Source organism: Penicillium samsonianum, assembly GCF_028829775.1.
Source record: "Penicillium samsonianum strain IBT 33392 chromosome Unknown utg000002l_segment0_segment0, whole genome shotgun sequence".
Lineage (NCBI taxonomy): Eukaryota > Fungi > Ascomycota > Eurotiomycetes > Eurotiales > Aspergillaceae > Penicillium > Penicillium samsonianum.
In genome coordinates, this window is record NW_026643260.1 from 3,188,733 (window position 1) to 3,202,542 (window position 13,810).

The 13,810-nt window shown below is 46.4% G+C and overlaps 6 protein-coding genes across 6 annotated transcripts; 3 read left to right on the forward strand and 3 right to left on the reverse strand.

The window, feature by feature from the left end:
- Window positions 1-339: 339 nt before the first annotated feature.
- acoC (uncharacterized protein) lies at window positions 340-3,263 on the forward strand (the record flags this gene model as incomplete). The annotated part of the gene is made up of 7 exons (XM_057275799.1): window positions 340-484; window positions 587-981; window positions 1,056-1,238; window positions 1,301-1,660; window positions 1,717-2,257; window positions 2,315-2,637; window positions 2,718-3,263. The coding sequence occupies 7 exons, from the start codon at window positions 340-342 to the stop codon at window positions 3,261-3,263; spliced, it is 2,493 nt and encodes an 830-aa protein (XP_057140437.1).
- A 414-nt stretch (window positions 3,264-3,677) lies between these two features.
- Window positions 3,678-4,277, reverse strand: N7471_003080 (YbhB/YbcL family Raf kinase inhibitor-like protein; the record flags this gene model as incomplete). Its single annotated transcript, XM_057275800.1, has 1 exon — window positions 3,678-4,277. The coding sequence occupies one exon, from the start codon at window positions 4,275-4,277 to the stop codon at window positions 3,678-3,680; it is 600 nt and encodes a 199-aa protein (XP_057140438.1).
- Window positions 4,278-5,212: 935 nt separating this feature from the next.
- On the reverse strand, window positions 5,213-6,725 carry N7471_003081 (MmgE/PrpD family protein; the record flags this gene model as incomplete). Its single annotated transcript, XM_057275801.1, has 2 exons — window positions 5,213-6,403; window positions 6,480-6,725. The coding sequence occupies 2 exons, from the start codon at window positions 6,723-6,725 to the stop codon at window positions 5,213-5,215; spliced, it is 1,437 nt and encodes a 478-aa protein (XP_057140439.1).
- Window positions 6,726-7,125: 400 nt separating this feature from the next.
- N7471_003082 (isocitrate lyase/PEP mutase family protein) lies at window positions 7,126-8,278 on the forward strand (the record flags this gene model as incomplete). The annotated part of the gene is made up of 3 exons (XM_057275802.1): window positions 7,126-7,335; window positions 7,416-7,560; window positions 7,650-8,278. Coding segments are annotated over 3 exons (984 nt in total), but the record flags the coding sequence as incomplete, so codon positions are not given.
- A 618-nt stretch (window positions 8,279-8,896) lies between these two features.
- N7471_003083 (uncharacterized protein) lies at window positions 8,897-10,871 on the reverse strand (the record flags this gene model as incomplete). Its single annotated transcript, XM_057275803.1, has 7 exons — window positions 8,897-9,453; window positions 9,524-9,598; window positions 9,667-9,756; window positions 9,805-10,056; window positions 10,137-10,379; window positions 10,516-10,609; window positions 10,662-10,871. 7 exons carry the CDS (start codon window positions 10,869-10,871, stop codon window positions 8,897-8,899), a joined length of 1,521 nt encoding a protein of 506 aa, XP_057140441.1.
- A 957-nt stretch (window positions 10,872-11,828) lies between these two features.
- Window positions 11,829-12,983, forward strand: N7471_003084 (thioesterase domain protein; the record flags this gene model as incomplete). The annotated part of the gene is made up of 1 exon (XM_057275804.1): window positions 11,829-12,983. The coding sequence occupies one exon, from the start codon at window positions 11,829-11,831 to the stop codon at window positions 12,981-12,983; it is 1,155 nt and encodes a 384-aa protein (XP_057140442.1).
- Window positions 12,984-13,810: the final 827 nt, after the last annotated feature.

The window sequence follows — 13,810 nt, forward strand, 5'->3', positions numbered from 1 at the left end:
CGCGTTGGAAACCCCAGAAACCGGGGAATCCCTGTTCCGACTTGGTAACAATGGGAGAAGCTGTGTGGCTGCTCCTTTTGGCCAATTAAAAGCAATTCCGCAGCGCTCGCCGCCTCTCCGAATGCGGGCCGAGGTATCCAAATGCAAATAGAGTATGATATTTAACTATTTATTTAGTTTTAAGCGAGTTTATATAACATGAAATATATGGAATACTTAAAGGACGTCTGCATGTCACTCTGTACAGCTGTACAGTCGGGATAAAAGAACTTTTTGACATCGTTGCACCGAGGAGTACTTATTATATCACTCACATCATTATCTGCCACTTCAACAGCCATGACCACTCAGTCTCTAGGGCCCAAAATCAATATCCAGCTCCCCGTTGGATGTTCTGAAGATCTATTTTCGGGGTTAACAAAGCTTTTGAGTAATCTCCGGACTGCTAGAAATGTTCAAGTTTACGCCTCCACGAATGATTCCGGTAAGTTTAGCCATGGTCTCTCCCAGCTAAGACTTATTTTTGGCTAATACCGCTTCATCTAACCGTCGTCAGAATTTCCACAAGCAGCTCATTCTATAACAGCCACTGGGTTGCTGCAGCAAATTCGGTCTCTATCAGCGATTCTTTCCGATACAGGCAATACCCGCGAGGCCGACACACTCACAGAGGTCATAGCATTATGCACTCTTGAAACGGACTTTGGTGGACTGGGTCTCACCCCGGAGATGGCGCTGACAGCAAAAGATGAGACAGAAATCCTGTTTCTTGTTGCAGCCTGGATGGAATCTCTCAACTCAGCAGATAGGGCCAAATCCCCCCGACCACAACTGTCATCTCGACCAGAGGGTAGGAGGGCGATGACCCTGAGCGAAAAAATCTTTGCGGACCATGATATTCAACAAAGGGGCTTTGTGAAGGCCGGTGACTTGATCAGGGTTGATGTTGATTGGGTGATGGCGTCTGAAGCGTCTTGGGCTGTGCGTGGACCTCTGAACTCCTTGCTAGGAGTGTGCCGATTGATCTAATTCGTTGCTGCTAACACATCAAGTAGGGTATGGAACGAACATACGAGAAGCTCGGAAACCCTGGGATTTTTCGGAATGATCGATTTTGGCTTGCTGGGGATCATGTTGTTGACCCGCGAGTCAATACAGTGCCGAAAGTCAAACACCTGATTGACGCCAGTGAGAGAGCTAAGCATGTTTTCAAAATGACAGATTACCAAGGGATGAACGTAAGTAATGGTGACTGAATTTGGCTTTCAACCATTAAATCTAACCGCATTTCCTGCACCAGTATACAATCATGCACACGGAATTTTTCCGGCAGCGGGCGCAGCCAGGCATGTTAATCATTGGCTCGGATTCCCATACCTGTTCCTCTGGTGCGCTTGGCTGCCTCGCCATCGGATTGGGGGCTGCTGATGTGACAATGCCTCTGGTGACTGGCGAGACGTGGTTCAAAGTTCCCGAAAGCGTGAACATCCGTTTGATCAACTGTCCACGTAACGGAATTGGAGGGAAGGACACCATTCTTTATATTCTAAAAGAACTGAAGCGGAATACTGTTGCAGCTGAGAAGATCGTGGAGTTTACTGGTCCAGGAGTTCAACAATTATCTTGTGATTCTCGTTTTGCGATCGCCAACATGACGACGGTAATTTCGAGAGATTTGACTTCATATTGGGAGAGATGCTGATGAATCATTTGCAGGAATTTGGGGGCATTACGGGTGTCTTTGTTCCAGATCAAGTCACCTCGGACTTTGTCAATCGACGGAAGTCTCCACGGCACAAGAAGTCTTCAAAATATTACCGCCCTGATGAAGACGCAGTATATTCAGGAACTTACGAGATTGATTTGGCCAAGGTTGAACCCTTTGTCGCACTTTACCCTTGTCCAGATGATGTTGTTCCAGTGAGCCAAATCGCGGGAAAGCAGCTGGACGGTTGCTTTATCGGTGCATGCACTACTGCCGAGGAAGACCTGTTTTTGGGGGCTTTAATACTCGAACAAGGTCTCAAACGTGGCATGAAGCCGGTGAAGTCAGGAAAACGAAAGATTGTTCCAGGGAGTATGCCTATTCTCAACAACCTCCGAAAAACCGGCATGGTCGACATATATGAAGCCGCAGGGTTTGAGATTGGAATACCGGGATGTAGCTACTGTGTAGGTATGTCGGCGGATCGTGCTGGCCCTGGGGAAACTTGGCTTTCCTCCCAAAATCGAAACTTTGAGAACCGTATGGGTAAAGGTGAGTCCATCCTTGGAGGAGAGTTTTATTTCTATTTGAAATTAATACGCTGCATAGGATCCTTCGGAAACCTCGCTTCAGCAATCACGGTGGCAGCTTCATCCTTTGAAATGAAAGTCACCGATCCAAGGCCTCTTCTCAATTCCATCGAGCTTGGCAGACTCGGTGAGATTATGGGACATTCAAAAAAGTCCGAAGAAATTGGTGATGATCTGTCCTATGTTGAGCCTGGTGGTCTGTGTGAGCCTCCAAGTGGACAGGAAATGGAGCAGAAGACCGAGCGAAATGCGAACGGCGAGGATTCCTCAGCCAAGTCCCCGGCAAATGAAATAAGGAGAGGTAAAATCCAGCGGCTGGGGGACTTCGTTGATACCGATGCTGTAAGCCCCCAAGGACGATGCTTCCACTATGCTCATTCCATCAATACTCGAATCAAAAAGCTAATGGAGATGACTCATAGCTTGCCCCGGCAGAGTTTCTGGTTTCCTCGAGGACGCCCGAGGCCATAGGATCGCATTGCCTTGAATTTACCAACCCCAAGTTTCGAGATCGAGTGAAAGAAGGGTATAATGTTGTGGTTGCAGGTGAAGCATTTGGCTGCGGGTCTTCAAGAGAACAAGCAGTGTTAGCCCTCATGGGCTGCGGAGTGACCTGCGTGATTGCTAAATCCTTCGCCTTTATTTACGCACGAAATCAGCCTAACCTTGGGCTACTGGGGATTACTATGCAAGATGATTTATTCTATGATGCTGCCGTGGACGGCGCCGAGATCACTATAGATCTTGATTCGCGAGTCATTGGTGTGGGAGGATATTACTATTCCTTTACGCTGAGTCAGATGGAGGAGGAGCTCATTTCAAGCGGTGGAATTACAGCAGCCTTTCAACGATTTGGGAAGAACTTGTTTGATGTCATGTGCGCCGCAAAGCCTATGCCGGGACATACAAACAAACTGGATGTCGAAGGGGATGCAGTAAATGGAGCCCAGATTTCGCTGGAATGGTGATTCTATCAGCTTCTAGCGAGTCTGATGCTTTTTCTAAAATTGTAGTTGGCGGAGAGGGGGAGCAATCTTATTTTTCCCTACATTAGGATCACGAAATGTCATCTGCGTTCGATACATACATCCAATCAATCGTATCAAAACCATCCCTCTAGGCCCCTCGATAAGCTAGGCTTCAAACATAATCGTCTTTGAGCCCTAAAACATATTATGTTAGTAGCCAAGATTCTTACTGTAATAGTAAAACGGATGTGCACACTGACGAAGTTTTAGTGCCACTGGTTTGACTCTACGCTTTTTCTCCATGCCTACAATGGTCCAGAGTATTTGCACTGAGTTGATTTACTATCAGCTTGGACCACATTTTGATTATATACATCTGGACATAATAATAGATCTTGCTGGCATTCCAAGGCTTCACTCTGTCCGCTCCCATATCCCCTGCCAAACTCCCCAACAGATAACCTTCCCATCAACCTGCCGAATGATATCCTCCTTAGAAACCGGAGCAGTTAACTTGCTCTTATCACTTCTTTCTCGCAGAGCAACAAGCTGATAAAAGTACCGATGAGGACCATGCCCCAGTAAGCCCCTGGGAGCAATATAAACACTTTTGCGGCGATTCAAACCATATTTGAAGTCACCGCGAAGTGTAAACGCAGAGTCTTCTCCGATCACTTCAAAGTCTTCGTTCGTCAGTCGCGTTGTTGTGGCCGGGATGCCATAGTACAGGCCATGCACAATGGGGTCAGCGAAGGGTGCGTCGGGGTCTTCAACAACAAGCAAATATTCCACCGCCCCATCCTGTGCCGGCCATTGCAGGGTTGGAAAAAGGCCCTGGTGGAAGAAGCTGTATTCGGGTGGGATGTCAGAGCCCGTTGGGCCTAGGTTGCATTCCAGAGGGATGGTTGGGTTGGGGAGCCCGGAGAAGGGTTTGGATTTGTGGATGAGGCCGGCATCGTGACCCTTGCGGTTCTGGAGCAGCCATGCGACGCTTCGTTCGATTAGATTTGACATTTTTAGGGTGAATTTGGGTTGTGAGTTTTCACAAGAGGAAGGAACTGGGGCGATTTTATACGACGTATTACGGGCTGCTTAACGAATTCCTCGGCCGTATGCGGAGCGGAGTTTGCATGTCGAGGCCGATCCAGAAGTGACGGTATAACGTGACCCAAATCTTTGAAGTCCGGATATCTCTTGCCACTTATTTTGATTTATCACCTTTTTAAACCATCACCGGGAATGGATTTGCTCAATACCGGATGACCGACCAAAATCTCCTGCAATTCCGCATCGGATAGTCTAAGGTCACGTTGGGTGTATGTATAAAACGATGGTGTGGTAAGTATTCTGTCCCCTCCACTTGGGAAAAAAAAAAAGTGACCTAAAAAGTATCACACAACTTACGTGTCAAAAGCAGTTGGTAGCTCTTCAATAGAAAGAAAGATATAGAAGGTCTCATTGTATTAATAGTTAAGTACATATGTGGCCCGAATGACAGACGCAAGTACTGTCATGGATCTCGGCCCGTAGTCGGTGGTCGCAACAGAATAGCGTTTAATTGGTCCATCGACATGTCAATACATGTAGGTTTGGGGGTTTCCACTCCCAACCAAAATATTGCATACATTACTCAAAATGTCCGAGGTCTTGGTGGTCTGAGGTCTGGATCACTGATCACCCGTATCAATTCAAAGTCGGGTTGCTGAAAAAACAGAGAGGCTCATAACCAGTTGAAACAATGAATTGAATATGATTATCACATCTGTACCTCAATCTAGGGTTTCAACTCAGCAATAGGTCAGCGTAAATTAAATTATTCATCCATTCATCCATACTGTAGCAAGGATATGTGGACCAACGGTAGGGTGGTTATCCGCTTATTAAAAAAAAACAGAAAAAGAAAGAAAGCAAAAAAGGACGGGCGAGTACTGTGAAGCTAATATTGGAATCTAAACTAGCTTAGCAAGCAATTCATCTAAGACAGAGATATCCTCCAGATTCTCCATGTCCAGAACCAACTTCTCAATCTTCTCCCGCCTTTCGTCATCAATCAAGCCCTTCGTGAACCTCCTAAACTTCTCCAAGATTTCTGTGTTAGACAAAGGAGGACTGACACCCTTTGGTACATGCACAACCTGCGAAATGGTATCTCCATCCATAAAAGTTATTGTGATCTTTTGCTCGAACCTCCCGCCCAGCCCTGGTGAGTGTACACACTCCGTCTTGTCGACTAAATCCCAGATAGAATCCCGATCAATCATGTCATGGTGAAACTCCCGTGGTGATACCTGGGTATCGACAAGCTGGACCGCTGCAGCATAGGAACAACTCATCTGTGCTCCCGTCACTGTCAGGGGTCGGCGTGCCTTCCATCCGCCGTGTTTAAAAGCTGGCTCAGACATCTCGATCTTGATGCTCTTGATGTTGGCCAAATCGATTAACTTTGACGGATACTCCTTTTGTAGTGCTTCAACTGTATCAATGGTGCAGTGTGTTCCTGCCATAGAAGCATGAGGCTTAACCCGAATAGAATCCAACTGCCATGTCTGGCCCAGTTCCTTGACTAGTTCATCAATCAAGTACGGAGGCTCTTTCCCAGAACCCTGTCCAAAAGTAGCTAGGAATCCACCGTATGGCTCTTCGAAAACTTGTTTAATACCGGCATATCCGCCCTTTGCTAGGAGAGCAGCAAACAGTCCGTTTCGTGCTGCGAACCCATGCTGCATACGTTTGACGTCGCTACCGAATTGGGCAGACATCAGACCACAAGCCTGAGTACAGGCAATACCGAGGGCATCCTCAATAGCATTGGGAGGGAGCCCAAGCACCTTGCTAACAGCAGCTGCGGCAGCAGCATGGCCAAAGACGACACCCGAGTGCCAACCCCTCGTCAGCATGTGACTCCCATGTAGACACAAACCAACTCGGGGTCCCGTCTCATAGCCAACGATAGTTGAAAGCAACAAGGACGCGCCATTGAAGGTCCGTGCACCGTTAGCTCTCTCGTGGCTGGTGGCTGCTAGAAGGGCAGGCAGTAGGATTGAATTTGAGTGCAAGGGAGCCAACGAATGCCAATCGTCCAGTTCAAAAGCCTGGACTTCTGTGCTATTCAATAAAGCTGCGGGTAGTGGCCCAAGTTTCTGTTATTGTTCATATATTCTCTTATTAGTAGTGTTCATTTAATAACACGGCATTTGATTGAGTAATTTAATTTACCTTGTCATATCCCCACACAACACAATTCCCCGGAGATTCCATCTCGAAAACTGCCTTGGCCGCTTTCTCGGTCCAGGGAAGGTGGGCTCCCACAATTGCACAGCCAAAACCATCAAGGATGAGATACTTTGCTCGGGTCTGGACATCCTCAGGGATATCCCCCAAAGAAAGTTGATTCACCCATGCGCACAGCTGCTTTGTCACACCATCATCGGCATCTTTCTTTGGACTAGATTCCGGAGTCATGGTTGGCTATCAGGTGTTGGTTTGGATGAACGAGGATTTTCCTTTATGCAAGAGGATTGATGATGAAGACTATTGAATAAAGGTAATTGAAGATGGGAGATACGAACCGGATTTTATTTTGGCAAAGGGCTCACTCGTGATTACTAGTTCCATAATTGAACTTACGCCGTCAACGCTCCGCTGCAAACATTCTCCAGTTTAGGCTTCGGTTTCTCGGCCCGCAGTCGGCCTCCGATGAGGAATAGCTTTTGATTGGTCATTATGGCAAGCAATAAAATCCTAGTGGAGACTCTACTACATAACTATAAACACTGTATCTTCCAATAATTCTTAACTGCAAGTATTCACCACCAAATTGTGTCCAGTTATATCTGCTACCCCGAGCACTCCTCTTTAAAAGATATCGATCAATATGGAAATCACACGATCTACTATTGACCAGGTGAAGGAAGACGTTCAAGAGAACAAAACTATCAAGCCGCCTCTAACGGCTGCAGCGACGCTCCGTGAGCTTATTGCCAAGAAAGATAGCATTTTGGTCTGTCCTGGGGTTTATGATGGACTCACGGCTAGGATTGCCCTACAGGCTGGGTTTGATTGCTTGTACATGGTATGCATGACTGAAACTACACGGTTTCTATGTCTTGACATAATTTTGGGGCCCTAATACTAATCAACTTGTTTGGGAAGACTGGTGCAGGCACTACAATGTCGAGACTTGGAATGCCGGATCTAGGCGTTGCGACACTGAACGATATGAGGGAAAATGCCGCCATGATTGCTGGTCTTGATCAGAAAGTCCCGCTTATTGCTGATGCCGACACTGGGTTTGGAGGTACGTGCAATCCGCCAATAACAGCCAGAGATGCGCCTAAGCTTTGCAGCTGTCAAAGTAAAATCTACCATTCTGACGTGCCAAATCAGGTCCCTTGATGGTCGGTCGAACCGTTACCCAGTACATGGCAGCCGGTGTTGCTAGTTTACATCTCGAGGACCAGGTTGTGAACAAGCGATGCGGTCATTTGAAAAACAAAGAATTGGTAGACGAGGAGGAATACCTTTCTCGTATCCGTGCAGCCGTCATGGCACGGGAGCAGACACCTGGGGACATCGTTCTGATCGCACGGTCTGATGGATTGGAGTCTTTAGGCTACAAGTCATCAGTCGCCAGATTGAAGCGTGCTATCGCCTTGGGGGCGGATGTTGCCTTCCTTGAAGGCATCAAGTCCAAAGACCAGGCCATGCGTGTCTGTTCGGATCTTGCCCCTACTCCAGTGTTGTTAAATATGGTTCATGGGGGTGTTACGCCCAAACTCTCTGCTGCAGAAGCCAAGGAGATGGGATTCAAAATTATTATTTTCCCGGGTTTCGCTCTTAAAGCGGTGTATACTGGGGTGGCTGCAGCGGCCAAGGAGCTCAAGGAGACGGGCGATATGGCGTTTGAATCCACAAATAACGGCAGCCCTCAAGACATCTTTAATGTATGTGGACTGAAAGAGTGTACACAATTTGACATGGCGGCTGGGGGAAAAAACTATTCAAAGGGTGTTTGATAGGAAACATCCTTGGAACTCGCTTGGGTGGGTATCATTCCATGGTTGTCAAGTAATAAAAATTTCAAGATGTCTTGAGACTACGATACAATGATAAAGCAATATGAAGACATGAAGATTGTATTATAGACGGGGGAAAGAAGAAGAGAGCGAGAGCGAGAGAGCGCTAATCGACTATCTAGACATACATAGGAGACTATTCCTGAATAGGCAGCAGGCACCTAACATCCTACCTACCTAACAAGATGTAAAAATGTGAACACAAAATACCTAGGTATGCCCTTCCTCCCCAGAATAGAGGATGCATCAGAGCCTTAAGCTTCGATCTGAACTATTTTCTTCATGTTGGTCTCGGTCGGTTTACACTTTCCTATTTCATAAGTCCTCCAGGCTCAAGGCGCCTAGGTGCCCCCACGAGATAGATCATTCTTTTAGAATCAAGAGATATATATCGAACGCTCAAATTTTTCAAATTCTTGATATTCAAGTTATATATCATATCGATAGGTGAAGATGAAATCTCAGATCACAATTTATTAACTTTCCACCGAGAAAGCAGGGTTAAAAGTCGTGGCAGTAGAGAGAGTCAAGCCGTTTATATCACCGTATAAAGGAACACTAAAGTGTATAGCGGAAGTGAATATGATGATCGTAAACTTCTTCAAGGGATTTCAATGTATCCGGATGAGTCTCTCCACGATCACGATATTCCCGTATGGTCTTTTCTTTCTGCAAGTTCAAGCGTTTCATCCAGAAGTATGCCATCACAACGTTCAGGATACTGAAAAGTAAGAATCCCAAAAGAATGCCGTGCCCTTTGATATATCTCGGTGGATTGGTGTAGATATGCGTACCCATGATTGAGAAGCACTGCCCAAATATTTCGGTGATTCCCCACACGGTTCCTCGCTTGGTGTATCCACAGGTGTTGATACCAAGCCAGGTGGCACCGAGAATAACAGACGGATATAGTCCAGAAACGACGAGGCATGTGGCAAAAATCTTGACTGGGATCGAGCTCACGACAATGAGGATTATATAGCCGACACATGAGAGGGAGATGCAAAAGAGAAGCATCACACCCTTGAGCTTCAGGTGGTCAGAAATTATCACTAAACCCAACATGCACAAAGTTGCACAGCCGTATGGAATCACGGAAAATAACTGAGACATCTCTGCTTTCTTCGTTAGCATTGATATAGTGAATTGTAAATTTTTTACACTGGAGGCACAACTGAGACGAACCATTTGAGTAGCCAAATGCTCGAATGAATGTTGGAAGAAAGACACCAACCGATGCAATTCCAAGCGCAACACCGCCTGATTCTTTTAGCTTTTACCTTGGACCAAGATGGATCCCCATAAGTGAAGAGAAATAGACAACTTACCATTCATGAAAGCAAAAAAGTAGGTTTTAGGATCTTTGAGAGCTTCGAGAATCTGCTTCAATTCAATCCTTGCATCAAGGGTATTGTATGCTGTTTTAAGTAAGTAATGGAAATGTAGGGACAAAGTAGGGGACATACAAGCTGCTCTCGTTTTTGCCAGCTGGATATTTGGCGCAGTGAAGGGCCAGCGTTTGCCGTCTTTAATCTGATCCGGAAATGGAGGAAGAAAAAGCCAAGTAGCAATGCCAACAGCAATGGCAATGGATCCCTCTATGATAAAGAGCCATTGCCAGCCAGCTTTCCCTGCCACGCCCGACAGGTTTTTGTTGACAGAGTACGCGATCAGGCCGCTAAAGGCGCCTGAAATCGTGGCAGCCGAATAGTAGGCGGCTAATCAACGTTTGGTTAATAACATGCTGTTAATCAACAGGGAAAGGAAGGAAGCATTTTGATGGTGTTAAACAACTTACCAGCACGAGTGGCTACCTCATTCCGTTTATACCAAAAGGACTGATACACTCCGACACCTTGTATGAATGCCTGAAAGCAACCGACGAGAATACGAATGCCCAGCACCGTGCCCGAGCTTTTCGCTGCAGACAAACAGCAGATCATAACACCGAAGGCAGTTACAGCGGTCCCCAGCTGTCGATGCGGTCCGATGGCCCGCAGGAATATATTTGCAGGTATCATAAATATAATGTAACCGACATCTGTGAAATACAATTAGCACAGTGGTTGTGAAAAGCAGGACTTGTTCATGTTGACGGCGGAGAAGAATCCTGGAACACTCCCCAAAAAAGCCCAAGGTAAGAGGACAAAGATGTTGACTAGAAGGATTTTACCTACAAAACATCATAAGGCAGTTGTCATACTGGTGATTTGACATCTGCAGACTTTCTTGAAGGCCCATAAGACGTGCATTGCCTAGGTTGTTTCGATCCTGTGCGGATTGGTCAATTGGAAGTTTTAGCATTCAGAATAGCCATACTCACCAAGTAGGCTGCAAAATAGATCAAGGAAACGAGAGGGATGATTGAGAGGTCGGACTTTAAGACGAGTGAACGCTCGGCGGAAGTTTTGTGATGGGAACCACCAGTATCATCGGCTGCATATGCATGCGAGGGAGGCTTTGTCGGGTCTACCGTCTGTATATCTTCCGCCTGCTCAAGTTCAATTCCATGTGAGAGTTCTTTGTCGGTCATTCTGGGTGGAGGATCAGGACAATAGGTAACTAGAATAGTTTGAAATACAACAAATCTACTGGGCCACCCAAAAAGTCTCAGAGATACTTATAATCAAATATGGCTGGCAGGATACGAAGAGGCTCGAACACAAAAGTGCGGCGACAGCTTGTGAATCTGGGGTACTGTGGGCTGTAGCTCTTCCGGGCCGCTCACGGAGGCATTGATGAATGTCGTTGGTCAATAGACTAGCTCCAGGAGACTTCTCGGCGACCAGATCTAAACTTGGCTTTGCCACATGCAAGCAGCAAAAAGCCAAATATATGTGAAGCTCATCACTGATCGCCTTTGAATGTGACGAGCGACAGACAAAAAGATTTTGCTTGACAAACATAAAAATACAAAACTTTGCCTGAATCCAATAATCAATCGGAGGTGACACATGCAGTCTATGTTAATTTTATCGTGTACCTACAATTGATTAAATGTTGACGTGGATTAAGGTCTGTTCAGCAGGAGAGGCCGTCAACGGCCCGAACTGTTCTTCCCGCCCACGCAACACTAATAAGCCTGAACTGAAGACGGTGCGACATAGCAGTAGAGCTGCTGACTCTCGGGCCCAGGTTCTATTGCACCTGATGCTAACCAATTAAAGGCTATTACCTAGGTACTACTTACATCAGTACCTACATGTACAACTTATATAGTAGGTAGATTGGCCGCCGACGGCGGGCCGAGAACCGTGGCAGTATGTATGAGGAATGTACTGGCCTCATTCGGGCCGGGCTCCAGAAGGAAAAGTTTTCAGCAATCTGTTGAAATAGGAAATTTGCAAACTTGACCCCCGCGCCCGAAGGCTCCACTCTTTGAATATAATTCCATCGAGAGAAACCTTGGAAGGACTTTTATATACTTGACTGTCCAACCTACGTGGAATCGGACGTGACGCAAGATTTACTGAACCATCTTTTTACAAATATGGCAAGCACCCAGGAGCATTCACCCATGGCAACAACTAGCCTAGGCTACGGCGAGAAGAAGGTGCTCTTGGCCGGTTATCCGGCATTGATCAAATTCGTTCCTGGCGATGGTGATAAATCAAAACCGTTGGTGGCGTTCATTCCTGGTTTGGCTCACAACGCGCGTATCTCATACGGCGGACACGACGGAAGCCAGAGTGAGGACTTTCTGGCACATTGGTTTCATAAACACGGATTTGGATTTCTGGGGATCTCGTACCCGTTGGATACCAACCCGGAGATTATGCCTCGTACCGGCAGCGACCTCTCATTGCGCGATTGGGGCGTGCAAGCAGCCACTGCGATGAAGAATGTCGTGGAAGAGCATGGTCTGTCTTCCAAAGTCGTTATATTGGCCTGGAGTATGGCTGGCAGGACATTGGAGCCCGTTGCCACGGAAGCGGCAGCTCTAGGACTTACTGTGAGCCTGTACATTTCACTATCAGCCACCCCCGCCCTCTGGGGATTACGAAAGAATATATCACCATCTCGTATCACTTTCAGTCCGGCAGGATACTGGAACTGCTCATTTTTGTATGACCTCTTCCTGCCACAGCTGCTGGAGCAGAATCGGATCAATGATGGACGGATAATTATCGACGAAGCCCTCTACAAACGCGAGTACTTTGGTTCAACACCTGTAGCGTTGGGTGGCTGGGGATTCAGATACAACAGAGAAGAAAAGATGCTGGCTGAGAACAAGTGGGCACTATTGGAAGAGGGCCGAGTTGACAACTACGGAAAGCTGCCAGCCATGGCAGCAATCTATCCGAATAGCCCACTTGACTGGGGGCACTCCATCTCTGACAAAATCAACTGGAGCTACTTGATCATCCACAAGTTCATAGCCGATGTCGAAAAATTAAATCGAACGCGCAAGCCCCGAGTCGACGGTTTCGAAGAGAAACATGGACAGGAATTGAGAATTTTAGAGAGCTTACGGGCCCTCATTTACAAAATTCCCGATCAGATGATCACTGGCATAGAAGGCAACCATTTTTTCTTTGTGGGTGCTAAAGGCGCAAGGCAAACAGCTGAAATTATCATAGGATTCATAGAGGAAGCAGAGAAGATTTGTGTCGCGTTCCAAAGTGTCTTGGAATCGGATCAATAAATTTGATACCCAGGTATCTATTTTCGAACCTTCTTGACCTACTGAAATATACATATCGTAGCATCTGAACCACTATCACATCCTCATTATCTCAATTAGGCTGCGGCATATCCATAAATGCGGAGGGAACTTCGCCATCCGCTCTGCAAATTTGCCCTAGTATCCGCACTAGCATCATTTTCGTTGGTTTATCCTATTATGGATTATCTAGGTATCAACTGATCTATAAGTAGGTACCTACCTAGGTAGGTAATGATTGATGATAGATCACTAGATCTATAGCGATCACTCCTTACTGAACAGTATCACGCAACCTTAGAATGAACATCATGTAGTTAAGATATACTGAATATCTATTCTGGTAGCCAAACAGCTTGAAAAGAAGGCCCTTAGATATACTCAGTACCTAGGTAACATAGATCAAGGCCATGAGCTCCCGAGGTCCTGGCTAGGTATGACTATCCATGGATCATGTCCTGCAAATAATCACACTAGTTACAAGTTGTGAAATCCACCAACGCTGTATCAGGTACAGTCTCTGTTGGAAGACACAACTCGACATTTTCTCCTTTGAGATGCGTGAAGAACCGAGAGTACTCAGCCTATGTGCCACTAGTTAGTGATATTGCCCATACTTGACCACTCCAAGAGAGCAGGGAAACAAACCTCGATAATATCCACAAACCCAGTGTAAACACCATCCGCCTTCATCTTTTGACGAACAAGATCAGTCACTCCCCCCAAAATCGCATTCACACTGGTAACCTTGCTATCCCAAGTGAGAAGCGCAGAAACACCAGTGCTATCAACGCGTGTAGATTCAGTGC